This window comes from Excalfactoria chinensis, unplaced genomic scaffold (assembly GCF_039878825.1).
Source record: "Excalfactoria chinensis isolate bCotChi1 unplaced genomic scaffold, bCotChi1.hap2 Scaffold_385, whole genome shotgun sequence".
NCBI lineage: Eukaryota > Metazoa > Chordata > Aves > Galliformes > Phasianidae > Excalfactoria > Excalfactoria chinensis.
Window position 1 is genome coordinate 1 of NW_027315673.1, and position 26,166 is coordinate 26,166.

The window sequence follows — 26,166 nt, forward strand, 5'->3', positions numbered from 1 at the left end:
TCGTTGTTATATCTTATGCAACCTTTGATTTTATCTTGAATTATACCAGCAATCCATGAGCTGTGTACAAACCACTTTTCTATGGAGTTGGTAATTAGAGGAACATTTTCTTAGTATCAGCAAAAGTGCATTGTAAAATTGATGTATAATAGCGATCTGATAGTGTGCTGGTGGTGAAGGGCACACAAAGAACTTGATGTCAGCTATGACTCTGCACAATTTAAGTCTGCTTCATATGCACTAACGAACATGAGCAAAGTTCAGCTCTTCACACATAGTCATATCTACTAGCTGGTGCATGCATTGGGTAATGCCAGCACTCTCCCCTCCAAAGGTCAGAAAGCATGCACGTGGTATCTGAAAAGCAAGGCTAGGTAATTCAGCAGGATTTCCAAAACTAAGAACGGAATGGAAGTTTGTTTAATACAGCCTTGGATACATGAGCCTGGTCTACCTAAAATGTACAGGATAAATATTAAGCCCATGCCTGGGGAGGAACTGAGTCAGGGAGGGAAGCTGCATCTTTCCCTGTTTCTAGAGGCAAAAGCTGCACCACCATGGCTTCTCCATTCCTTCTTGGGATCTTTGCATGAATTTTGGTCAAAACCCTTGCAGGTATCCCTAATGGGCATCTTTTAGGACAGCTCCTTTCCAACACAACCAAGCATGCTCTGAACAAGTGGCATTGACACTTTGCCTCCATTTTGCTCCTTCTACTGTGCATTATTGCATCACAGATTCTACACAGCCAGCTGCAAAAGTGGACAGAAGTTGCTCCAGCAGTCTGAGCAGTGTCTGAACCCCAAAACTAAGTATCCTAGAGGACTTATTCAACTTCAGCTTGTTGAAATAATTTCAGAGAGCCTCTTTTGTTTGAAAGCAAACAAAGACACGTACACACATATATATGAAATTCTTATAACTACAGTGACTGAATGTATCTTGTCTCAGAATTATTAAATCCCTTTATAGACAAATGAGTTATAAAAATAAATTGGAGAGAATGGGAAGACTTCATGTCCATCTTAACAGAATGAAGATACATAATTAAAGACAAGGGCTAGCAAGTTACCAGCATTATTTTTTGAATCTTATCTACTAGCTTTAACTTGAATTGCTTCTGTGTTTATTGTTAGCATGAGTCAGCTCTGAAATTATATTTCTCACCTGCCTTGTGTTAAAGTATGTGTGGAATTTGCAGATTTCTAAAGTCATCAATAATGTTCAGTGATCTGGTAGTACAGCCCCCACAAGATGTTTATCAAGAGGTTTTCTGAAGTCTGTATGTGCCACTGTAATGGAACATAACTAGTTATTAAATTCTAAAGATACCTAAAAAAAAAAATAATAAAAATAATAATAAATAAATAAATAAATAAATAAGTTGTTTTCTTTCAGAGAAGCTGTAACAGGAAAAGACTCAGTCCTGGGAATGAAAAATGAGCTTATCACACTTTATATACTTCTTCCCAAGTCCTGTATCCTCACTCTGCCTACAGCCATGTGGAAGAACCACTTCTTTGTGAGACTGCTGCCTGGGAATATTGAAGTTCTTCTCATATATGGAGATTTTGGCTATGTGTCACCCAGTGCTGCAGCCTATTCAGTGCTTATAACATGTTGCTTGAATTTTCAAGATCTGTATCAGTCAGCAATATTTGACAGTTTTAAAACTCACACAAAGAGAAGAATTCGGTTCTGTTTAAAATCAGTGATAACCTTTGTCAAACAGGACAGCTGCTCAGGAAGGCCACTTATAACTGTTTTGATAAAGTAATTCAGTTTCCTGTCCAGATTATCTTGTGAATGTTGCTGTCCCATGTATGTTGTATTACAAAATGAAATATGGTGTTGGAAATATTTTACAGAATGAAATTATTGATAGTGTACTATCACTAAAAGAAAACATATATGTAACTCTTTGGTAGTTAAGACTACCTAAAAATCTCTTATTCTAGTCCAGTTTTGAGGCAAAATATCTTTTGGTGGAGACTTTATCCAGTCAGTATGTAAGAGTTTACTCTGGGCAACAGTGAACTTCATCATGTGTGTATGATGACTTTTCCCTCAACCAGAATTTTTATTCTATCCTCTGTCACACAGCTGCACTTTGAAATTTGGGTGAATGTTTTAAATATATTTGAGTAGGTTTCCTTGTGGACATTAAAGCTGACCTTTCAATCAGGGCTTTTAGAAAATTCCTGACATCCAGTTCTCCCCATCCCTACCCAAATTTTCCAGCTTCTCGAATGCAGCACAGCCATGAGTGATTCATTCTGCATCCAGCACAGCAGATGGGACCAAAGTCGCTGGAGCATAGCAGGAGATGGAAAGCAAATGATTTAAGTCAAGTACAGATCCATCCTTGAAAAACTCTTCCAATGGTGGGGACCAGCTTGAAGCTCCTCTCTTCCCACAGCCCCATGTGCTGCATCTCACTGCCACTGCCTTGCACTTGGGATAGGCAGCACCTGGGAACAGAGGGTAAGAAGCATGAGTCAAGGAGAAGGTTAAGTGCTAAATTTTTATTGCTGCAATAATTGCCTGGGTTATTCTTTAGAAGGTTATGGTGATAAGATACATATATATATAAAATCTAATCAAATGTTAATAACCACGAGTGATGATAAATTGCTTCAAGATGCTTACTCACTGATTAAAGCTTAGTGCAGGGCTTGAAACAGAGATATCCAGGAAGCTTCAAGCCCCTGTAATTGTTGAAAACATGCCAATAAAGATGAATAATGATGAATAAATGTGTCCCAGCCATGTCTGTGTGCAAAAGCCTTTATCAAAGCAGTTAAGACTATTTTATCGTATGGGAATGGTGATTATTTCCTGATAATTTTGAATACATGCCTAAGTAAGAAAGTGGACTTAAAAAGCTAGAAATATACAACTCAGTCAATAAAAATATCCATTACTGATATACAATACTGTTCAATTCTTCCCAGCTTTTACCAAACTCTTTACCATTCCCCTGTTAAGACCATTCCAGTTGACTGAAATACCTGTGTATCCAAAGAGCCAGGGAGAGCCAAAGAGATGACAAACATCCTCCAGGATACTCAGAGGACATGGGAATATGAAGGTGGAAGTTCAAGACTCACTGTATAGTGTAATGTTTTTAATAGTTCCCAAAATACCTCCAACAGAACAGCTCAAGAGACATCTTTTCCAAAACAGCCAAGCTGGAAGATGCACGAAACAGCCAGGCTGGACTGTGATGTTACAGGTGTAGCTAACATCCCTTGAAAATGTGGCAAGTTCCAACTCAGTATGAGGAGAAATAGTTCCACTGTGGGGTGGTCCAAACTTGAAGCAGGTGCCTGGAGGGGTTCTGGAGTCTCTGTCCTTCAGGGCAAAGCTAATCTGGTCCAGCTTAGACACCTGCTCCAGTGGGATGACCTTTGAGAAGGATGCAGGACTGCCTTTTCTACTTCACAGAATCACAGGATCACAGAATTATCAAGGTTGGAAAAGACCTAGAAGATCATCCAGTCCAACCATCACCAATACTTCCCAGCTAAATCATATCCCTCAACACAACATTCAAATATTTCTTGAACACCCCCATGGTTGGTGACTCCACTACCTCCCTAGGCAGTGCATTCCAGTGCCTGACTACTCATTCTGAGAAGTAATATTTCCTAATGTCCAACCTGAATCTTCTCTGGTGCAGCTTGAAACCTTTCCCTATTTCCACTCTCATACATCCCTTGGAGGGATTTTGATCAGGGGTTGTTTGTTTGGATATTATTTATTGGATTTTATAGAGCAGCATTTCCTTTTCTACTCATAGTATACAACACAATGTATTTGCATGTGCTATTTCACTATCATTTTTTATTAGTAATAAAATCTACAGGGGAAAAAAAAATACAGAGGACTCTGTAAACATCATTAGTATTGTAAACTAATTGAAGATCTAAAATCTAAAATCTATTGTAGTACTGTCTAAGATAATGTTCCAAAATGGAAAGCTGTCCGTAAAACATACAGTATCGCATACAGTTGAGGCTTGAGGTTGCCGCATATTGTGCTCACTGTTGCCCAACTAATACGCTCATGTCAGAACTATAAAGTCTGATGTCTGGAGGAGTTTGGGTTATTTTTTGCAGTTTTACATGTTCCAACTTGATGTAAAGTAGAATATTATCCATGTCATTGCCAGAATGAGTAGATATTGGCATGTAGATTTAAGTGAATCAAGCTTTGCAAAATGCTCTGATGTTCTCTTGAGAGCTCATCTTTGTGCCTATAAAGGAGGCTGTTAATCAACACAGGTCATGAACTAATGGCAAAAAATTTAAGCTGGTGGTGACACTGAGGATGGTAAGTTCTAGGATACTTCAGCTGTCTCTGTTGACATCGTTAAGATACAGGAAATACTTAGCTTTAGAGGTAGCTAAGTGGCAGCAATTGTGATCTTAATGACAATCAGTCTTCTAGGCATAATGCATTTTTGCCTTACAGCACTAAGTTTCTTTGTATTTATCTGTTGAAAGACACTCTTAAAACCAAAAAACACAATGAACTAACAAGTTGTACTGAGCACATGAATCAACAATAGAGAATGGTTTGTTTGTTTTTTATTTTGACAAAAATAGTTTATTTTAATGCCGGTGTTTTTTGCCAAAGTCTGTGTTTTGATACTCAAATGTATTGTCAAAATATGGTAACAGTGACAACAGGGAGAAATACAAAATATCTGCGTCTTCCCAAATGACTATGGCTGATTTTACTCATTATTTGAGGTAATAATCAGATAGAAAAATAACACGTGACCATGACTACAGTGTAACCTGAGACAATTGACTTGTTCGCATCAACAACTGATGGGCAAAACACACTTAGTACAACGAAGAACTTAATTAACATTCATTTTGAATACTTTTTTTCCCTGTTGTTTGACTAAGAAATGGGTGCATCTTGGCTCATTCTTACATGGCTGTTTTTTTCAGTGCTGACATAGCCGTGGTGTCAAGTGAATGTTCCACTGTGCTACTCTACACCTTTATGTGTGGGGTTGTGTGTTTTAACTGTTCATTTGTTTTGCTGGTAAAAGTGAAAATCTATGTCAGTCTCGTGATATTATATATATTAACTTCATATTAACAATTATACATGTTCTCCAAGCTCAGTAAATTATTACAGCAACTCATTCACTGAAGCAGACATAAATCAACAGGGTATATTGCTAGGATGCAATTTCAGCAACAGTAATTTCCTACAGTCAGCCTCCAGAGTTGCTCACTGGTTTTATTTGGTAGTACAGAAGGAATGGGGGCCATTGGTGAGCATTTCTTTATTATTAATCTCTCTGTTCTGAGCAACAATTAACTTCTTTCCAAATCAAATTTTACCTGCTTGGCAAACGCAATGTGTGTAATTTGTACTTTGATGTCATTTCTCATCATTAGAGCTGCGCTAGGTAAAGCCATGTGAATCTCTACTGCTCTTTAGCAAGCCAGCTGCAGCTGCATTCAGCAGCAGAGATTTTTTTTTTTGGCAACCTCATCTATCATCCAGTTATCTAGATGCACACAAGTTTCCTCATTAGTGAGGAGGATGTTTTTGTTGCTCTCCACCAAACTTGGCTTCTGGATATTGAGGGAAGTGACACTTGGTGACGCTTTTTGTTTGTTCAACTCTTTATGACCCACTCAGCAGGGCCAGCAGAGCTGTGAGAGTGGTTCTCTGTATCACTCTCTAGAAGCAGAGTTGTTTTCCCCCAGTGAGCACAAACAGCTGCTGGTGTGTTGCATGTTCTGCTTCGAAATACCTATCATTCGCCATCCTGGGCTGTCCCCTTTGATCAGACTTTACTGTGGCATGAAGCAGCAGCAGTGTCAGTGACAACAAGCTGCTGTATCAGTCGGTGGTCTCCATGAGAGAGCTGTCTGTCAGTTTTGCACTAATATCTGGCACTTGTATGCCTCCACCTCACTGAACTAATTCTGCACACCCTTCTTTTTACAAAATAGAATCACAGAATTGTTTGAGTTGGAACGGACTTAAGGGTCACCTGTCCAACAAACAGGGACACCTACAGCTACATCAACTTGCTCAGTGCCCCATTCACCCTGACCTTGAACATCTCTAGGGACAGGACATCCACTGTCCCCTGGGCAACCTCTGCCAGTGCCTTACCACCTGTACTGTAAAAAAACTTCCTCCTTGTGTCTGGTCTAAATCTCCTGTATTTTTGTTTGAAACCATCTCCTATTCTTGATCCTCATGGAGATTAGTGGTTTCGTACGTATTTTTGTCTCTGGTCACTGCTGTCTTGCTTTGGCATAATTAGAAAGAATCAGAAACCCTAATTGTTTAGGAAAGGAAAAGCATTTATGTGGGCACTGCCTGTGTAGCATCGAACTCCCATTCATTCCTTTGGTCCTGCTCAGGTATGGAGGTGATTGTGGAAACCGACGTGTCTCAGAACTTATATCAATATTTATCATGAAGGAGCATTAGGATTTCCTATAATTATGTGAATTTTAAAGGTCTTCTGTGCTTACCTGGAGGACAATACACAAGAGGTCTGCCTATTTTTTTTCTACTTAGCTGCCCAGAGATGACATTTACACTTCAGCAATAAAAATGGGCGAGCTGCAGAATGCACCACAACCTCACCACCAGAGCACAGTAGTACAAGTACAAACAGAACCGGTATTTTGCCAGCTAGCTGTTATTGCGAGCTTCATCGTGGGGAATACATGATGGTTAACACTTCATTCTCCAGCTCTCCAGTGCTGTTCGTTCCTAGCAAATGCTAAGGCTTTGCTGCTGCCACCTGTAAAACCAGAGTCCCGTGCACCTCCAGATATCCCATGCTAACCGTCAGCAGCGATCAGCACGGCGATAACAGAATAGACACCGCGTCACCCGCGACCCCCCTCACACAGCGCCCACCGCAACACTCGACCGCCCCGTCGGGCCGGGCGCGTGGAGAACCGCGGGTGAGGCGTGGCTTATCGAGGCCCCGCCCACTGGCGGCTCCCATTGGCGGGCGGGGCGGGCGGGACGGCGCGGCTCTGTCCGTCTGCCGGGAGCCGGTCCCGAGCCGCCGCCGCGGAAGGGCGGGATGAAAGCAGCGGCCGAAGCGACCGGCAGGGTTATGGCCGAGCCGTACGACGTAGTGGTGGTCGGGGGCGGTATCTCAGGTGGGTTCGAGAGAGCGCGGCGTCGGTCTCCGGTGAGACATCCCCGCCGGGAGCGGTCCCGGGGCTCATCCAGCGCCGGAGAACGGTGCTTGGGGCTGCTGAGCGCCCGCTTAGGTACCCGGGATCGCCCCGTCCCCGCGGGCACCTCGAGGGATTGGGCGGTCGTTCATGGGATGTCGGGTCTGCTGTGGCTCCCGGTCCGCTTGGATGGGAAACAGGAGAGAGGATTAAAAAAAGGAAAAAATTCCATGTGGGCGTATTAGGATGTGTCCGCTTGGTGTTGGTTTGCACTTTTTGCTCGTCGGAAAGAAATCTGTAGGAAAAAGTGACTTTCTAAGGTCTACGGGTGTGGAAGTGTGTAGGGAATACGTGCCGGCGGGTTTGCATCTCGAGAACGGCGGTGTTTTGCAACGGTGCTTCTTTGAGTTGCTCGTGCAGTGCGGGTGTTGGTGCTCTTTTGCTAAATGCTCCGGAAAGGAGGCTGGGAATACCTGCACTGACTGATTGGTCGCTACAGGTGGTGTTGCTGGGAGATGCGCCCTGCAGACAGCTGAGTTGCCCACAGCGGTGGGTGCTTCAATGCTTAGCAGGACACTGTGTCCCAAAATACGGCTCAGATCCACTTCCTAGAGAAGCTGTGGTGCCCCATCCCTGGAGGCGCTCAAGGCCAGGTTGGATGGGGCCCTGGGCAGCCTGAGCTGGTGGGGGGCAGCCCTGCCCATGGCAGGGGTTGAGGCTGCATGGGCTCTGAGGTCCCTTCCAATCCAAACCATTCTGTGGTTTTGTGATTAAACTGCAGTGAATTTATGCACAAAGTAGCATGGGTTTTTTTGGTTTTACCAGGTGCCTGGGTATTTTCCGTAGCACAATTCATTTGCACTTCATCTTTAAGGTTCCCGTAAGGCATGTAGTCCACTTAAGGAATTACCACGATCTCAATATGGTTTCAAGGGCTCTGTGAAGCTTCTCATCCCTGGCAGGCACCTTGCTTCTCTGGCTTTCCGATCTACAGTAGGGATTTGGAAATGACACTGGGCATTTCTATTTGACATCTGGACTCATAGTGTGAGCATCAGTAGGTTAGTTCAGAACACTTCATGGATTAAAGCCTACTGTCAAGTCTGAAATGGAGTCAAGCAGGAAATTTCAAGGTGTTGCAGTCCCTGAAAGTTTGTCAGAGAAGTTAGGAGGACAAGTAAACACCACAACACTCTTGGGGTACAGGAACGTTTTTCTTGCCAATGGTAACCCTTATGTCATACCAGTGGCATAGTTTGCCTCTTAAGGATTAGGACATACATACCTTAAAGAAAGCAACTGTGGAAAAATGAACAATAAATGCCTTATTTCATAATTAAACCATCTTTAATACAGAGTACTAATTGTAGCTGGGCACAGTAATTCCTGTCAGCCCTTGATTTGTTTTGCCTTTCACACAGCTGCTCGGTCTGTCCCATGATACCTACACCTCAGCTACGGATGAAGTGCTGATTTCTGCTCTTATAAATGGATATCTAAGATTTCAATTCTGGTGAGATAAACAGTAAAATATGCTCCAGTACAGGCAGGATTTCCCACTCTACATCTCTCTCATCCCAGAACTGACATGCTGCTACTTGTTTCTCTGAAGATACATTTCCAGATGGCTCATCTGATAAGGTTACTCTCTCTGCTACTGTTATATCCTTAATACTCTACTTGATGCTTACCAGAAATGATAGGAAACATTGGGATAAACCTGTTCTTTTATACATGAAATGTATATGAGGGACAAGCAAGCTGCTTGATATACTGTGAGAGCTTCCCAGTGATGAGATTGTGGCTTTTTAAAATATTCATATAGTGCCTAACAAAACACATCTCAAATCCTGATTGGCACCTCTGGAGATATCTGTTTCTTGAAACAAGAAATGGTCTTGAGAGAGAGTTTCTGTTAAAGCCAATGCAATCTTCTTGCCCATCCTCCTCCTGGCCTCTGTATACACACATCTGTATGCATTCTGCACCTGTAGGAAGGGTGCAAGCTGGGCACCAAGGGTGCTTCTTGCCCTGAGCCCTTTGTGGTGGGAAGAACTCTTGTAAGAAAAACTCTGCTTTGGTGGTCTCTATCCCTGGGATCTTTCTGCTGTACTGTGTAGAGTTGTGTTCAAGCTGTCCAGACTGCCTGAAAAAGTACCTCTAGACACCTGCAGAGAGGGAGCTGCAGAGCTTGGGCTTAATTTCTCTTTTTACATGTGCATGCACATTAAAAGGGTGGATGGTGGCCAGTAAAAGCCCCAAGAACATGTTTGCATCATGCTTAATGGATAGTGTCCACCTTCTACAGTTAATGGTAATTATAACATTTTATAGTCAAGTGTGTTAAATCAATATGTGGAGTTATACTTTCCTCATACCCATGGGGAATTCATATGTATACACCTATAATAATGTTCCCATTTTCTCTTTAGAGGACTTTTTAGTGAACCGAAGGTGCTCTTCAGGTTTGAACTGATTCTGACTCTTTGGTTGTGCATTTTGATTTAGACTATGTCATCCCTCATTTGTCAAGGACAGTAAACTGACAGTGTGTGAACTGTATCTTATGATGAACTTGTATCTTACTACTTAGCAGGATTCAGGTTAGGTAATTAGGAAACATTTCTTCTCAGGAAGAGTGGTGAGACAGAAGTACAGGCTGCCCAGGGAGGTGGTGGAGTCCCCGTCCCTGGAGGTGTTCAAGAGCTATGTGGATGTGGCATTGAGGGGCATGGGCAGTGGGTATGATGGCTTGGTGGTTGGGCTAGATGATCTTAGAGTTCTTTTCAAACCTCAATGATTCTACAATTCTTTAAGTTGCTGTCATACCTGATGCACTGTCCCAATCCTGTCTCCACTATTTGTTCCCTAAGCTGAGCCCACAATTACAGGGGCCTTGGGTTTCAGCTCTGTAGACCTAGGATGGAGAACAACCCATTCCTTTGATACATGAAGTGGATTGCAAGGAGCTCCAGCATACTCATGAACTCCTTAAAGACTGTGTATTAGTGGTTGCGCAGCCCTGAGTGCTCTGGGAGTTTTTTACTGAATGCTCAGATATTTCAGCATTTAAGATCTAGAAAATGATCTTCAGAGCTTTCTAACTAACCTAACTGGGCATATTTTCCCATGGGTAACAAAATGCATTGTATTGACTCAAAGGCTACCTCCTTGCTGAATTTCAAGTTGCTGCTGCTAGTACTTCCAAAGTAAAAAAAATAAATAAAAGCAGAAAATACTTGTTTTAAAAACTTTGGAAGGATGTTTGTTTCCTGAATATTTAGAAATAGTAAGCCAATTTTAAAAAAGATTTTCCAGCCAAAAAGAATCAGCATAAGAACCACACCCTGAAAGTTCAGGATTTAATTAATTTGAAGTAATCTGAAACAAAGATTGTGTAAAAGTGGGAACATAGATCTAAGAAAGTGAGAGAAGAATTCCTTGAGAATAGCCCTGCTGAGAAGGACTTAGGGGTCCTGGCTGATGAAAAACTGAATATGAGACAGCAGTATGCACTTGCAGCCTGGAAGGCTAATGTTTTCCTGGGTTCCATCAGAAGAAGGGTGGCCAGCAGGGTGAGGAAGGGGATTGTCTCCCTCTGCTCTGCCCTCATGAGACCCCAGCTGGAGTACCACATCCAAGTCTGGGGACCCCAACACAGGAAGGATGTGGAGATTTTGGAGAAAGTCCAGAAGAGCGCCATGAGTATGATCTGAGGGCTGGAGCTCATCTCCTATGAAGGTCCTGGTAGATGAGAAGCTGAACATGAGCCAGCAGTGTGTTCTTGCAGCCCAGCTGTGGGAAGCCAACTGTGTTCTGGGCTGCATTAAAAAAGTGGCCAACAGGTAGAGGGAGGTGATTGTTCCCCTCTACTCAGCTCTTGTGGGGCCCCACACAGAGTATTGCATCCAGGCTTGGAGCCCCCAGCACAGGAAGGATATGGAGCTCTTGGATTGGGTCCAGAGGAGGGCCACTAAGACGATCAGAGGGCTGGAGCACCTCTCCTACAAAGAAAGCTTGAGGAAACCGGGCTTGTTTAGCTTGGAGAAGGCTCTGAGGACACTTCATTGTGGCCTTCCAGAATTTGAAAGGAGTGTATAAACTGGAGGGAAAAGGACTGTTCACAAGGTTGGATAGTGGTAGGACAAGGGGGAATGATTTTAAACTAAACCAGGAGAGATTTAGGTTATATATTAGGAGGAAGCTTTTCACACAGAGAGTGGTGACACGCTGGTTGCCCAAGGAGGCTGTGGATGCCCCATCCCTGGAGGCATTCAAGGCCAGGCTGGATGTGGTGCTGGGCAGCCTGGTCTGGTGGTTGGTGACCCTGCATATAGCAGGGGGGTTGAAATTGGGTGATGACTGTGGTCCTTTTCAACCCAGGCCATACTATGACTCCACGATTTTATGAAGACAGGCTGAAAGAGCTGGGCTTATTCAGCCTGGGAAAGAGAAGGCAGCAGAGAGACCTTACTGGGGACTTCCAGTATTTAAAAGGAGTTTATAAACATGAGGAAAATCAACTTTTTACAAGGGTAGATAGTAACAGGACAAGGAGGAATGGTTTTAAACTAAAGGAGGGAAGATTTAGATTAGATGTTGGGGAAAGTTTTTTACTGAGGAAGTGGTGAGGTGCTGGCACAGGCTGCCCAGAGAGGTTGTAGATGCCCCCCATCCCTGGAGGTGTTCAAGGCCAGATTGTATGGGGCCCTGAGAAATCTGTTCTAGTGCTTGAAGTAAAGGTTGGTGACTCTGCCTGTGCCAGAGGGATTGGAACCTGATGTTCCTTGAGGTCCCTTCCAATCCAAGCTATTCTATTATTTCTATGATAAATAAACATTGGGAAAAGAAAGATGTAAGCAAAATTTCCCAACTTTTTCACTGGGAAGTTTGGAGTGTATTTATGTGCTCGTCTCAGTTTATGTATGAAATTTAAGACATTGGAAGCCCAATTTGTCAAACATATGGGTAATTAAGGCTGATTATATACATAATTCAGAACAGAAACATCAGATATGGACAAATATAGCCAAAAGCATTCAAGTCGAAGGGAACCTGTGTGCAAATATTCTGGAAGAATTTTCAGCACATTGCATTACAAGAACAAAGCACAAAGGAAACACTGCCACAATTGAAACTTGCAATGAGGATTGTCATTCTTTGACACAGATAGTTCTTATTTCCAAATAAAAACATGTTTGTTCCTAGCTAGAAACAAGGAGCTCTCATGGATGAAGAAAACAGATGCTTAAGTTTGCCAGCCACATGAAGGAATCATCAGTGTCTTCTGTTGCATTTATAGAGGAGTCCAAGGGCCGTGAATTGTAAGGGAAGTTGAAATGTAAAAAATGCTAGTAATTAGTCTTTATATTGAAATAAAGCATATGATATGCTATGTGATTGGTTTTATTATCCCTTCCATGGAGCAATACTTTGGCATCTCCCGCTCCATGATTTGCGATCAAGAACTCCATTTACTTGAGCTACCTATGCGTAGGCTGTGGACTTGGACTGAAATACTGAATAACGTGGAGATGCAGATTTTTCCTTTCTTGCTATATTGGCAGCACAATTTACGTTGTATACTGCTCAAATTGTTTTGACAGCATACCAACCTGCTGGTGGGTGGTGGTGTCAGATAAACTGTCAAACACACAGTTACTGTTAGAAGTTAAAAAGCAGTTGCACCTGTGTAAATCTGGAGTAGTTTTCTATAGTTCTTTTTTCTAGTGCTACCTGCAGAACGTGTCCTGAATACCTTGGATAAATGCAGCATCTGCCTCCTAAAACATGTCCTGTGTTTCTCTTTTTACATGTGTCCTATGCTGGGCTCAGGCTACATGATTAGTTCCTGCTTTCTTTCTGTATCCAACAGAAAAGGCAGCAGTCAGTGATAATATTGTCATTTGGAGAGAGACATTCCTGTAAGCCACATTTTTGGATGGAGGAGTAAATGTTGTACAAAGCTCTCTGCTCCCCATGTACTGTTATCAAGCTGAATGTCATTAGGTGAAGAATTTTCTGCAGGAACAGAACAGCGGACCCCTCTCCCCCAGTGAAAAAGTGTTAAATGCCTTATGTACAATGCTTACAAATAAGCAAAAATATGAATTTCCATTTGCCTCTTTCTTCATTATATGTTCTTATGTTTTGCTACCACAGATACAAGATCTTATGACTGTGGGGCATGTTTATTTTTTTGTGAAGACATGCCTTTGTGTTATGCTCACTGCAAGATATTTAGTATTGGCCAAAACATAGTTGGGATGCCAAGTATGGAAATATTAGAGAGTGGTGATGTGCTGGCACAGCTGCCCAGAGAAGCTGTGGTGTCCCATCCCTGGAGGCGCTCAAGGCCAGGTTGGATGGGGCCTTGGGCAGCCTGAGATGGTGGGGGACAGCCCTGCCCATGGCAGGGATTGGGATGGGTGGGCTGTGAGGTTCTTTCCAAAATAAGACATTCTGTGATTGCATGATTCTATTTTCTTTGTCTTTCATCACATTCTTCATGTGGTTTTCTATGGCAAATGCGTCATTTATAAACTTCGCCTAACGCAGGTGGTAACCTAAGTGATCACATATGTTTCTGTTACTGAAGGAAGCATGTGCTCCTTTGGTTTCTGGTAAAAATATCAAAGAAAATAGTATATACAGCAGTGTGATTCATTGATTAGCAAATTCAGTGTTCCTAGAAGTATGCCGTGAATCTATGGTTAATCTCTGGGAAGCAAGTTTTGCACCACACTCCAGGCTTAGATGCAAATTGTTCAAAGGTGGCAAAGAATATTACCTTTAGTTCAGTTGTTCTGCAGTCTTAAGAGTGTTATTAACTACAGCAAGCAAAAGAAACAGCCAAGTTGTAAGGGCATACATCAAAATATGGTAGCATAATGAGCATAAGGATGGGACAGGCACTATGTCCCTCCCAAGAATAACAGTGCTGACATTTTCAATATATGTGGTAATTATATCAATCATGGTTTTGCAGCATTTTTTTTTTTCTTCACAGATTTATTTACCTGACAATTGCAGTTTAACTGATAGAAATTTATTCTGTCTGCTGGTGCATGATCACCATAGATGTTTCCATAAACTAGGTGCTTTCAAACTATGAACATATTCACATGTAAGGAGAAGGAAAATGCTCCCTTGTGAAGTCCATGCTAGTTAACCTTTTTCTGCCTCTGTTTTTGGGGCATAGAAGAAGTTATACTGGGGAGAGATGTTTACTGCAGCCAGATTTTGGACTTGGAAATTGCATGGGTATGTACGTAGGAGTGGAATTGTCCTCTGAGTACAATTCCCTCTTCTTCATGTGCACTGTGTTTCTGTTAACATTGTCCATGAGAAACTGCCTTTGTACCCTCCAGGACACAGTTTGCAACTGTTTGAAGTGTCTGGACAGTAGCGCCATTGAAACTAGAGAGAGTGGCTTGCTCTTAGTTAAGCAGTGTACTCTGTGACAGAACATACTTATTCCTTTATGGTATAAATATTAAGTGAATCAACTAGATTATGTTTGATGGACGTTGAGAGGGAGAAATTATATATATGAAAATCATCTGTCTGGAAAAGAAAATGCAGAAGTTCACCCTCATCCCCAGTGCTAAATGTACTACAACAGGGATAATGAAAAATCTCACAGAAAGACCAAATGCAGCCTCCAACAAACAGGAAGTTGAGCAGTAGTATTCTGGTGTTAGGCAATGCTGAAAGGAGAAGTAAATACAGGCATGTGATCAGCGCTGTGTATTCTTGCTGTTCTGTGCAAATTTAAGGGAGTATAATTTAATTAATAAGATTTTTTTACACAGTTTCAGTGGCAATTTTAGATCAGACAGACCTGTAGTATGGAAACAGTACTTTCATACAAGCCTTCTGGGTGTTGCTGTCCATTAGTGATTTCTCTGGAGTTGGTTTGATTCAACTGAGTACATTTTGCCTTTATTTTAAAACTCAAGGTGCACCAAAAGATTGCAATGAAAGCAAAATCTTTTGGGGAAGAAGGGCGATGAAGAGAAAGGAAGGGAGATTTTACTCTATAATCATGATAGAAATGTTTTGCATCCGTTATTGGCAGGTTCGTGTTAACTTGGCAAAGTGGCTGTGGGTTGAATAACGAGACATAATTCTTAGGTGGCTGTTGCCAGATTTAATTACTCAATTGTATCTTGAAAAAATTAGGCTTTTTGTCAGTGGAACAGAAACAACGATCTCAGTGTTAGCATGCTGTTACAGTGGAACTTTAATGAGGATGTAGTGACAATTGCTTTACTTTACTGATGTAAATTAGAATAATGAGCAAAAAGGTCTAAAAATTATTCCACTGTTAAGATAAGGAAAATGTTAAGTCTTTCCATAATGATTTTGTCCTTAAATTATTCAATTAAATCTTGCTAGAACACCACAACAATGAGCTTGTAGCCTTTCACAGAATATAACAATCTCACTTATGTATAGAAGGGTAATGAAGAAAGATTTCAAGAAGGAATGTTGTATTAAGTTGGTTTTTGTTAACTTTCACCCCATCACTGGTTGCATAAAAAGCAAATACACTTTGTGTAAGAAGCCAGCAAATAAACAATACATCCAGAAAAACAGCAGACAGTTGCCTTTTCCGTGGTAACAGTTAATTTTCTCTTTGTTTTGAAGTGCTTGATGTGACACAGTTTGGCCTCTGTTTCAAAGGTTAAAAGTCCCTGAAAAATCAGGCTTCTCTAATACATTGAAATGCCTCATGTACTTACCAATGCTTTTCAGACTTCATGCCCATAGCATGATCTTTTTCACCAGATATCTGAGTGTCCGAAGGCAGCATAAGAGTTTTACAAGGCTGTGCTGTAGTGTAACTTCACAGTCACCCTGGCTGTAGCTAACCAAAGTAGACTTCATGGTGAGCGTGCATGACTTGTAATTAGGAAGATGGTGCCTGGTGAGAAACATGCAGCTGTGGTTTGCAGGATATTTGTGACAGGAGAATATAATAGCTCCCGTTGGGGTCGGCCTCTTCTCCCAAGTGACAGTGATAGGACAAGAGGTAATGGCATTAAGTTACATCGAGTGAGGTTTCAGTTGGATATTAGGGAGAATTTCTTCTCAGAAAGAGCAGTGATGCAGTGGCACAGGCTGCACAAGGAGGTGGTGCAGTCACCGTCCCTGGAGGTGTTCAAGAGCTGTGTGGATGTGGCACTGAGGTGTATGGTTAGTGGACATGGTGGGGATGGGCTGGTCACTGGACTAGATGGTCTTAGAGGTCTTTTCTAATCTTAATGATTCTAAGATTCTATCATTAATGCATAGTGAAGATGAGCTGGTTTTCAGTTTAAATATCTAGTTGTTACCCAAATGATGCAAGTTATCTGAAGAGAAGGGAGGGGGATCCAAAACTTTTAGACTCGGTGTAGTGATGGTCAGAACTGTTCTCTGCCTGCCTTGGCAATGTTTTCGTGGTTTTAGATTGGCTCACTTCCTTTTATTGTGGATACTGCCTTCGTATATTTTGCAAATGTTCAACATCCATTTCGTTAGAAGTACTGTCTCTAGGACAGATGCTGATAATTTTTGCCTCCTATCATGACATATCCAGGAATCTGTTTAGTGAATTGGATTTACAGAGTAAATATTTTGTAAAGTAGAATTACTCTTTTGTCCCATCCTATCATGTGTCCAATAAAGTAGCATCTTTTAATTATTGGGGGTTTTTTTGTTTGTTTGTTGTTATTGTTTGTTTTTTTTGTTGTTGTTGTTGTTGTTTTTATCTCACACCATCTGTGTTACAGAACTCTATTTGGATGCCTTGTATCAATCCTTATAATTAGGCAACTTGAAATTATTCTCATTAAGGTTTCTCATATAAATGCTTCCCTATTTCATAAGGGAACACTTACCACATTATGTTGCTCTTGTGAGAGTCAAGCTGAAGTCTCTTAAGTCTCAGCCTTGGACTCTATCTATAAGGAGGAACTTGTCTCTCCTGTGTGGTGCAGGCATGCTGTGTATTATTCCTATAGATTCACTGAATCCTTGGAGTTGGAAGGGACATTTATAGGTCATTTAGTCCAACTCCCCTGCAATGAACAGGGACATCCACAGCTAGATCAGATCACTCAGATCCTGGTCCAGCCTGGCCTTAAAAGTCTTCAGGGATGGGGCATTAAGCAGCCTGTTCAAATGCTTCCCCACTCTCACTGTAGAAGACATTTTCCTTCTATCTAAACTAAATCTACCCTCTTTAAGCTTGAAACCATTTCTCCTTGTTCTATCACAAAAGACCCTGCTAAAGTGTGTGTCCCCTTTTTTCCTGTAACTCCCCTTTAGCTACTGAAAGGCTGATTTTCCTTCAGACTACATACAGAATTCAGTATTGTTCTCTATTTCATCCGTGGTGTGTGCCTGATAGTCTGCAGATTGGCGTAAAATCATCTTAAATTCTTTTTCTTATTTTTATATATATATATATATTAACCTGTATCCAGTGTTTTGATGCACTTGAAACCACTTTGCTTGATATCATTATGACAATTTTCTGAAATGAAAGCAGCCAGTAGTATGATCTGTGACCACAGCAATTCTGGGCCCTTAACAGCACTGCAGAATCAATTGGGGAAGAGCTTTCTTGTGTGGTGTCTTCAGACACAGAGAGCCTGGTATGAGATTGCCATAGAAACCCTTGTGGAGGATGTATAAGTCATCCGGCTTTGTTTATTCTGATCTAATAACAAGTGAATTTCTCCAGCCAGATACTTCAAATGAGGCATGGTTTTGGCAGGCTCTTTTCATCTTTCTGAGGCAGATAGTATTTTGTATTCACAGAGTGTATGGAAGGAGTATAGCCGGCTATTTGGGGTCCTTTGCAGCTTTATCTCTAGGCAAAACTTAGAGGCTGTGGAGGAGTCAACCAGTATGACTCCAGTAGACTTGGGTACTGGAAGCCATGATGATGATGGGAGGAATCACAGGATGAGTAAAATGTCTCCAAGCACAGTGCAATGAAGGGCTGTGAAATAGCACCCACTACAGCCATGGGGAGGGCCCTATGTGTACTCATCAGGGCACAGGTCTCCAGCTTAGGAAGGAGAAGACACTCAGGTGGAGTGGCAGAGATAGAAATATCTGTGCTACTGATGTACAGGCATTCACAAGTTTATCCTGAAATGTCTTGCTTGAGTCCCAGCTGTGGCCTGGGAGGTCATAGCCCACTGCCTGGCAAGGCCTAGTGTGTCATGCTTGCAGGACAAGTTGGATATTGTGTCTGGTTTCAGAGCAGTGTGTGGTGTGGGGACATGGCAGTCTCTTTTGTGGCCAATAAGCCTATGTCTCAAAAGCACACAGGCTTTGTGACATGAGGGTTCTTGAGACATGCATGTGGAATCACCACTGTGTTGTGCACTTCAGTTCAAACCAGAAAGGAGCTGAAGAGTTGAGTTCAGTAACTACATGTAGATATTCTCTGCATGTAAGTGTTGTTGCTAGCCCTCCATTCTCAAAGGAAATTGTTATCTTTGCTTCAAACAAACATATGCACAGTAACAATCTTCAACCAGCATATTTTGTTTGTCTTCTCCCCAGCCTCTATCCCTGCCTACCTTTTGTGCTAGTTTTATTCTGTTAAGAGAACAAAACTATTTTAATCTGTAATTGTTCTATTTATTGTTATTATTATTTATTTTATGCATATTTTTATATTTTTATATTTGACCTTTTGAGTCTAATCTTCAGCTTTTAATCTTAGGGATATAAAACTATCACCACCTCTGCTTACGCTGTGTCATTGGCTTTTCAAGTTTCATAAACCTGAATTTACAAATTGGCACTGTTTTTGATTCTCAGTCAGGCTCTCTGCCAACTGCCATTAAGTTATCATTATCTGAGTGTATCTCTTGTCCTTTTCCAGTCTCTATAGCTCTGAAACTGGGTTTTTGTTGTTGTTTTTTTGTTTTGTTTTGTTTTGCATCAGTTTACAGTGACTCTTGGGTTAACAATAACAAATCTAAAAATCTGTTTGGCTGGAGTGCAAGATTGACAAACAAGCAGGATAGAGAACGTTGGTCATATTACCATGCATTCTCCAACTTTTAGCTGCTTTTCTTTATTAGGACATATGATATAATTAAGGTATGAACCAACATTCAAGTTAACTTCCAACCTAATTCACTGAAACCATTATTCTTCCTAAAGTGCTGTAGCATGGTTATAGCTGTTGCATACAGCATGAAATAAGAGACAAGGTTGTCAGTCTTTGACACTAATAAGGTTATCGGGTTTGTACACAGTCATTTTTTCATACCTAGACCAGGTTTTCTGCCATTTTATGTTCCTATGAATGTTTTCAAAAGAGATGTAACTATCCAACATCTATGTATCCCATACATATAGACCTTCATTCGTGCCCAAGTGTCTAATTCATAAAGAATATATGAATTCAACTTTCCATTTTATGTGTTTAGGAAATCCACATTTTTGTGACAGTAACCAATGGGAATTTTTGAAAAAAGATTCTTCCAAATATTAAAATATTTATCTATAAGAAAATGCTGCAGTTTGTGTTTCCAACACTGAAGACTTATGTTGTCTATGTTTATGCTGAGAATGGGAACACTATCAGCAAAAGGGCTTAATAATGAACAATAACTATAGTTAACTATCTTGTCTGTAGTCTCTCATGCAGGAAAAGCCATTGAAAAAAATTATATCAGTTTATAAGATATTCACTTCTACTGATAATTTTTTTTGTCAGTGTAAGACATTTGAACTTCCTCTCCTTGTTTCCATTATTTTATGTCCCTCTACCATATTAAAAGATCACATGTGCAGAAGTTTATGGGCTGTTCTATATTGTCCTCAGAATAAATGAGTATTCTTGGCACTGCTCAGAACCTTAGAGTGATTCCTCTCATCTGACCTTTTAAGACTTGCATTCTTCGTGGGCTCACAAATGGTTGCTTTTAATCAAATTTTGAAGCAGTGTAATAAACATGAATATAATATTATTATTTCTTACTACAGGGTATCTTAGAAGTTCTGATCAATAAGTCTGGCTTTTGTATACTTAAGGAGGGGAAACAACTCCAGAGGAACAATGCTTCAGTGCCAAATTGCCCTGCAGGACAATGGGATAATCTGATTTCAGAAGCTCATGATTGCTTTTAACAATTTCATTTCTCATTTGTAAAAAGTGAAGAGGACTTCTGTCCTGTTGAATTTTTGGTTTTCTGTAGTGCGTCTATCACAAAATCCCATAATTAGATAATTTTTACTGAGACGGTAATACCTTTTATAAAGTATCTACATACAGGCTATTTGATTGTCAAGATCAGACTCTGTTGTTTAAAATTAATCTTGACAGTGAAGCAGACTTTATTTCTGTATAGAAGTGAGGACAGTGAACAGCAGCAGAGTGGAGAGTTGGGTGGGAGAAGAAATGTGCTTGAACATATCTAATTGGTTTATTGTTATTCCTATCACCCTAGCCACGTGATGGTCTTTCTCTTTCAATGCACTACACAAAAGAAAAATGAGATGCATGCCCATAACAATAGGTTAATTTCTTTAAAAAGCCAAAAATTCTAACCCAGAGGAGGCAAATTAAATCTGTGGAATGTTGTTTGTGCAGTTGCTTATCATGTGCAATTAAGAAGCAGTCGTGATTTCTGTGATAAGACACTGAAAAGTTTCAGAATTCTTGCAGGAATCTTTCAAAACATAGTTCCTGACTATAAAGCCTTGATTCAGTTTTGGACCACTGTGATTAATAGTTGCCACTTGGTTTACAACATGCTATTTCTTTTTTCATTTTGTAGGCTTGTCAGCTGCCAAGCTGCTGCAAGAGTATGGGTTCAATGTGGTGGTGCTCGAGGCCCGGGACAGAGTTGGAGGAAGGACATTCACCATCAGGGTAAATGCTTCCTGAAGTCTGTGACTCTCTCACTTGTGCTGGTCTATGGTATTGCAAATGTCACACCTGTCTTCCAGAAGTAAGAGGATCCAGAGAACTACAGACCTCAAGCTTCAACTCAATCCATGGGATGGTGGTAGAGTGACTGGTCCTGGAAACCATTTCCAGGCATATGAAGGATGAGAAATTTAGCAGTCTGCATGGATTCAGCAAGGGAAAGTCATACTTGATAACCTATGATGAAATGACTATCATGATAGACAGTGGGAGAGCAGTGGATACTGTCTGCCTGGACCTTGGCAATTCAGCAGTCTCCCAATAACATCCTCATAAAGAAAATACGAAGAATGGTTAGTTAAGCAGATAGTGTGATTGGCTGAAAACTACCTAAGGTTGGTGAGCACTTTTGTGAAGTGTGAAGGGAGGCATGTACCTAATGGCATATCTCAGGGGTCCAGTCCTGTTCAGTGTATTCATTAGTGTTGCTAGAAACATTTAGATTGGAAAAGACCCATAAGATCATAAAGTCCAACCATCACTTAACACTAATTCCTGTCCTCCAGCAACACCACTACACGTCTCTTAAACACCTGCATGGATGGCACCTTTACCACTTCCCTAGACAGCCCATTCCTATGCCAAACCATCATTTCCATATAGAAATTCTTCCTGATATCCAGTCTAAACCTCTTGTAGCACAACTTGAGACTACTTCCTTGTAGCCTATTGCTTGTTACTTTAGAAAAGAGATCGAGTCTTACATCGCTACACACTCCTATCAGGTGCTTGTAGAGAGCAATGAGGTCTCCTCTCAGCCTCCTTTTCCTCAGACTAAACAGCTGTTGCTCCTTCTGCTGCTTCTCCTATGTCGTGCTTTCTTGTCTCTTCACTAGCTTTTCTGAACATGTTTCAATGATTCAGTATCTTTCTCACAGTGGGGGTCATAAAACTCAACACTGTGGTTGAGGTTCTATCATATCCGTGTCATGATCCAAACGGTGGGGTAAAGTCAACAAGTTGACTGATGATACAGAAGTGAGAAGCTGTTGGTACACCAGAGGGTCAAACTGCCATCCACGGGGATGTGGACAGTCTGGTGGAATGGCCTGATGGGAACCTCATGAAGTTTTTCCAGGGGAAGTACAAAGTCCAGTACCTGATGAGGAACAGCCCTAGGCATGAGCGCATACTGAGAGGCAACCAGCTGGAAAGCAGCTTGGCAATGAAGGACCTGAAAAATTGTAGTATAAACCAGGTTGAATGTGAGCCAATCATGTGCTGCAAAGGAATCTCGTGTTTTTTTTGGGGGGTTGCATTAGGCAAAGTATTGGCAGCAGATGGAGGGAGCTGATCTGCTCAACACTAGTAAGGCTACATTTGGAGGACTGTGTCCAGTTCTGGGATCCCGGTTCAAAAGAGGCAGGAACATGGAATCATAGAAACCTGTGATTTGGGTGGGAAGGAACCTTTCAGGGAATATCTCCTCCAAGCAGGAAATGCACACTGCTACCTAATGTCCATTTTTTTCACTCACAAGTACCCCGAAGTCCTTCTTCATGCGGCTGCTTTCCATCCATTCCTCCCCTAGTCTGTACTGATACCAGGGGTTGCCCTGATCCAGATGTAGGATTTTGCACTTGGCCTTGTTGAACTTCACAAGGCTCATATGGATTCTTTTCTCATGCCTGTCCAGGTCCCTTTGGATGGCATCTCTTATTTCTGTTCACGTCAGCTGCATTATGGAGCTTTGTGTTTCTGCAGACCTGCTAGAGATTCGCTCCGTCTGACCATCTGTATTTTTAATAAAGATAATAAATACTACAAATCCCAGTATCAAATACACTGGAGAGAATCTTACAAAGGGATGCCACTAAAATAATGAAGGAACTTGAGCATTCTCCTATGAGGAAAGGCAGAGAGAGTGTCTAAAACGTTGTTAATCATCTTTATTAAGGTAATTGAACTCTGCCCATCTCCTTTGTCTATATCCTTTGTCCATGTCAGGATCTGCTCTGTAGGTGACTAGAGATAGGACAAAAGAGAGAATAGCCTCAAGTTGTACCAGGGGTGGTTCAGGTTGGATATTAGGAAGAATTTCTTCTCAGAAGGAGTGATGTGGCACTGGAACAGGCTGCCCAGGGAGGTGCTGGAGTCACTGTTCCTGGTGGTGTTCAGGAAATCGTGTAGGTGTAGTAGTTAGGAACATGGTTTAGTGGGCAGTATTGATGATAGATGGTTGGACTAGATGATCTTATAGGTCTTTTCCAACCTCAGTGATTCTGTGATTATAGAGAGAAACCATCATCTGAGACTGTGAATGTCTCGTCCCATTCCCCTCTCGCTTTGCAAACTGTAGCAGGCATGATGGCTAAGTGGGAAGCAGCCTGAGCAGGGCCAGACATCACTAGAGCACAGGCATATGTTTTAGCATGGCTCAACATTATCCTGCTTTTAAAAATCAACTGCATCATCTTGGTTGTTACTGAAAGGAAAATGAAAGAAATGATGAGTCACCTGAGGCACAGGGTAATGTAATACAGATGTTAACTCTGCCTCCCAGTCTAAAAATGGGAGAGATTTAAATTAGGTCAGATGCCATTGCTTGGGAAACAGTGGTAAACAGTGGTGTTTCAGTAGATATAATTGTACATGAAACATAAACAGCATCCTTCTGTAATACTGAAAATGTCTGGCTTCAAATGCTTGCTATAAACAGTGTTAAAAACAGTGTTAACTGTCCTAAGTGTTACTGTCTTGGAAAATCAGCCCGCTTGTAACAGCATGTATATTAAACTTCTTGCTTTCTGTCTGCTTCCCAAGTGAGCGTGATGCTGGTTCAAGTGTTGTGTGCTGGGTGCCTTTTCTGGCAGGCATGGCTAGATGCTGATAGCCAAGGTACAGTGGGGTAGATCCGCAGAGTGTTATGCTGCAAAGAAGCTTACATCCTTTGAATACTGCACTGCAGTGCTCAGCATCTACAGCATTAAATGTAAGCAGTTATCTGCAGAGAGAGAGGGAAAAAAGACAACACAAAACCAACCCTGGTGCTTGAGAAAGTTTTGATTTGAGAAAGGTTTTACAATGGCAAGTAAAGTGTTAGGAGTTCTGAGAGAGTGAGGTTAGACTTCTTACCAAGGTATTTATTTGGATATTTCTTTATATTTTCATGCCTTTTGTGTAAACAAAAAGCTAATACTGAAAGCCTTAGTGAAATTTAAACAAGTTAAGCCCTGTTGAACATATGTGTGGTAATGACACTAAGCTTTTGTGTGTCCATCATTACAGGGGTCAGTATTGCTTGTGTTAGTATGCCTTGTCTCCTCTTCACATAGTTGCAGTGCTATGCAGTTCTGCTCAGTATGGAATATTTTTTCCTGATTATAGGTGTTGATACTGAGGAGTTTCCTACAGCGTTTTGATTCCTGTATTCTTTCTTTTGGCAGAACAAGGAAGTTAATTACGTAGATGTTGGTGGAGCATATGTAGGACCTACACAAAATCGTATTCTCCGGCTGGCAAAAGAGCTGGGTATTGAGACCTATAAAGTGAATGTAGATGGCTATTTCATCCATTATAAGTGGGTAAGTATTACACCTTTCATGTTCAGATACTTAAAGATAAAATCGAATTTTGGAAACTGCTGCAGTCATTCAAGGGGCATCATTTAAAGCTTGCTCTTGGGAATCCCATGAGCACCTGTTTGAAGTGTTGTTGCCCTCCTTTAACTTCCTTGCATTTAGATCAATGATTCTTGTTTTCTTTTGAAAAGGCCTCAAAAATTTAGACATATGTCATTCTAAAATTTTGGGATACATTCGGCACCTCATTATCTTTTCACACATTTCTTAAGGAATTGTTGCCTGAAAATTCTCTATCTGAAATACAAGCCCAGTTCAGTACTGGAAAAAAGACTAATGCTGTAAGATAATATTGAATAATGATATTAAACAACAGTATTATGGGACTAGCCTTGGAGTATTGTAATGTATTTGGCCCACTTACGTAGTTAGCTTCATGTAAGATCTCTCCCAGTCCCTTAGAGTGGGATTCATCTTACTTAAAATTGGATGTCTAGAAATTGTACACTTGCTGAGGTACTCTGGCTCATGGTGAGGAACAGGCAATTCCAAGGCTCAACATAAACATTGTGTCTGAGATTTGAGATGGAGAGCGTTTGAATGACTCCTTCTGGTTAGGTATGGTTAAATGACTGAAGTGAACTGAAATGAAAAGTATCTTTAGAGTAGTTTATCCTCTCTTGTCTTACTTCTTTAGCCCACCAATTTTTTACTTAGGTCCTACTCAGGACCAGTACAGAGGGAGAGTGGTAGAGAGAGAGACAAAGGTATAAGGTACGAAGTGTTCATCTTAGTAACTCACAAGTTACTTTCCATTATTTATTTATTTTTAATATCATTTTGCTTTGGTACTTCCCAGACATTGACAAAACAAGGCTTGAAGCCTGTATGAAGCAGAATTGACCTGCTTGATAGAGGCAAATCTATGTGGTAGATCCTTAACTGATTTGATTTTTATTATCTTCTTGCTTTTTCTTCCTAGTATTAAAGCAATAAGCACATGCTGGAAAGCTTAATGGCCTACTTCTGTAGTTTCTCCTTACTAGGAAGATTCATGCCATGCTCATAAAGTAGTCACACCTTAAATAATTGTATAGTCACTCCACTCAAAATATTAACTGCACCAGCTGGTGTAAAGTTGACATAGCTCTATGGCAAGAAAACGGGGGCTGATTTTACCAGCCGTGTTTGGCCCACTGTATTTAATTTAAGCACACATGTGGAACTCTTTGCTTCTTAAAAGGCACTTGTGTGTGTTAAATAAAAGGCTTTAACAGGTTTCATGAATTTGAGTCCTTAATCCATTTTGACACTGAAGATACAGCTTTTTCTTAAAAGTCCTTATTTACTAAGTTATGACACTGAAGATACAGCTTTTTCTGTCCCTTATCACATTATGTGTGTCCTTGCTAATGACCAAGTAATTTTGTAAGTTTTCTTTGAAGTGGAATCATGTTCCTAAGCAAGAGGTGGAATTATGAGCTGCTAGCTGGATCACAGGCTGTGGGTC

The 26,166-nt window shown here is 41.1% G+C and overlaps 1 protein-coding gene across 1 annotated transcript in view; it reads left to right on the forward strand.

Moving 5' to 3' along the window:
* The first annotated feature begins 7,036 nt into the window (after window positions 1-7,036).
* LOC140265006 (amine oxidase [flavin-containing] A-like) overlaps window positions 7,037-26,166 on the forward strand; it is a 38,615-nt gene continuing 19,485 nt past the window's right edge. Inside the window, exons 1-3 of the mRNA XM_072360886.1 lie at window positions 7,037-7,166; window positions 20,984-21,078; window positions 24,522-24,659. Coding sequence (XP_072216987.1) covers window positions 7,088-7,166; window positions 20,984-21,078; window positions 24,522-24,659 — 312 coding nt within the window. The 5' untranslated portion in view covers window positions 7,037-7,087. The remainder of the gene's footprint in view (window positions 7,167-20,983; window positions 21,079-24,521; window positions 24,660-26,166) is intronic.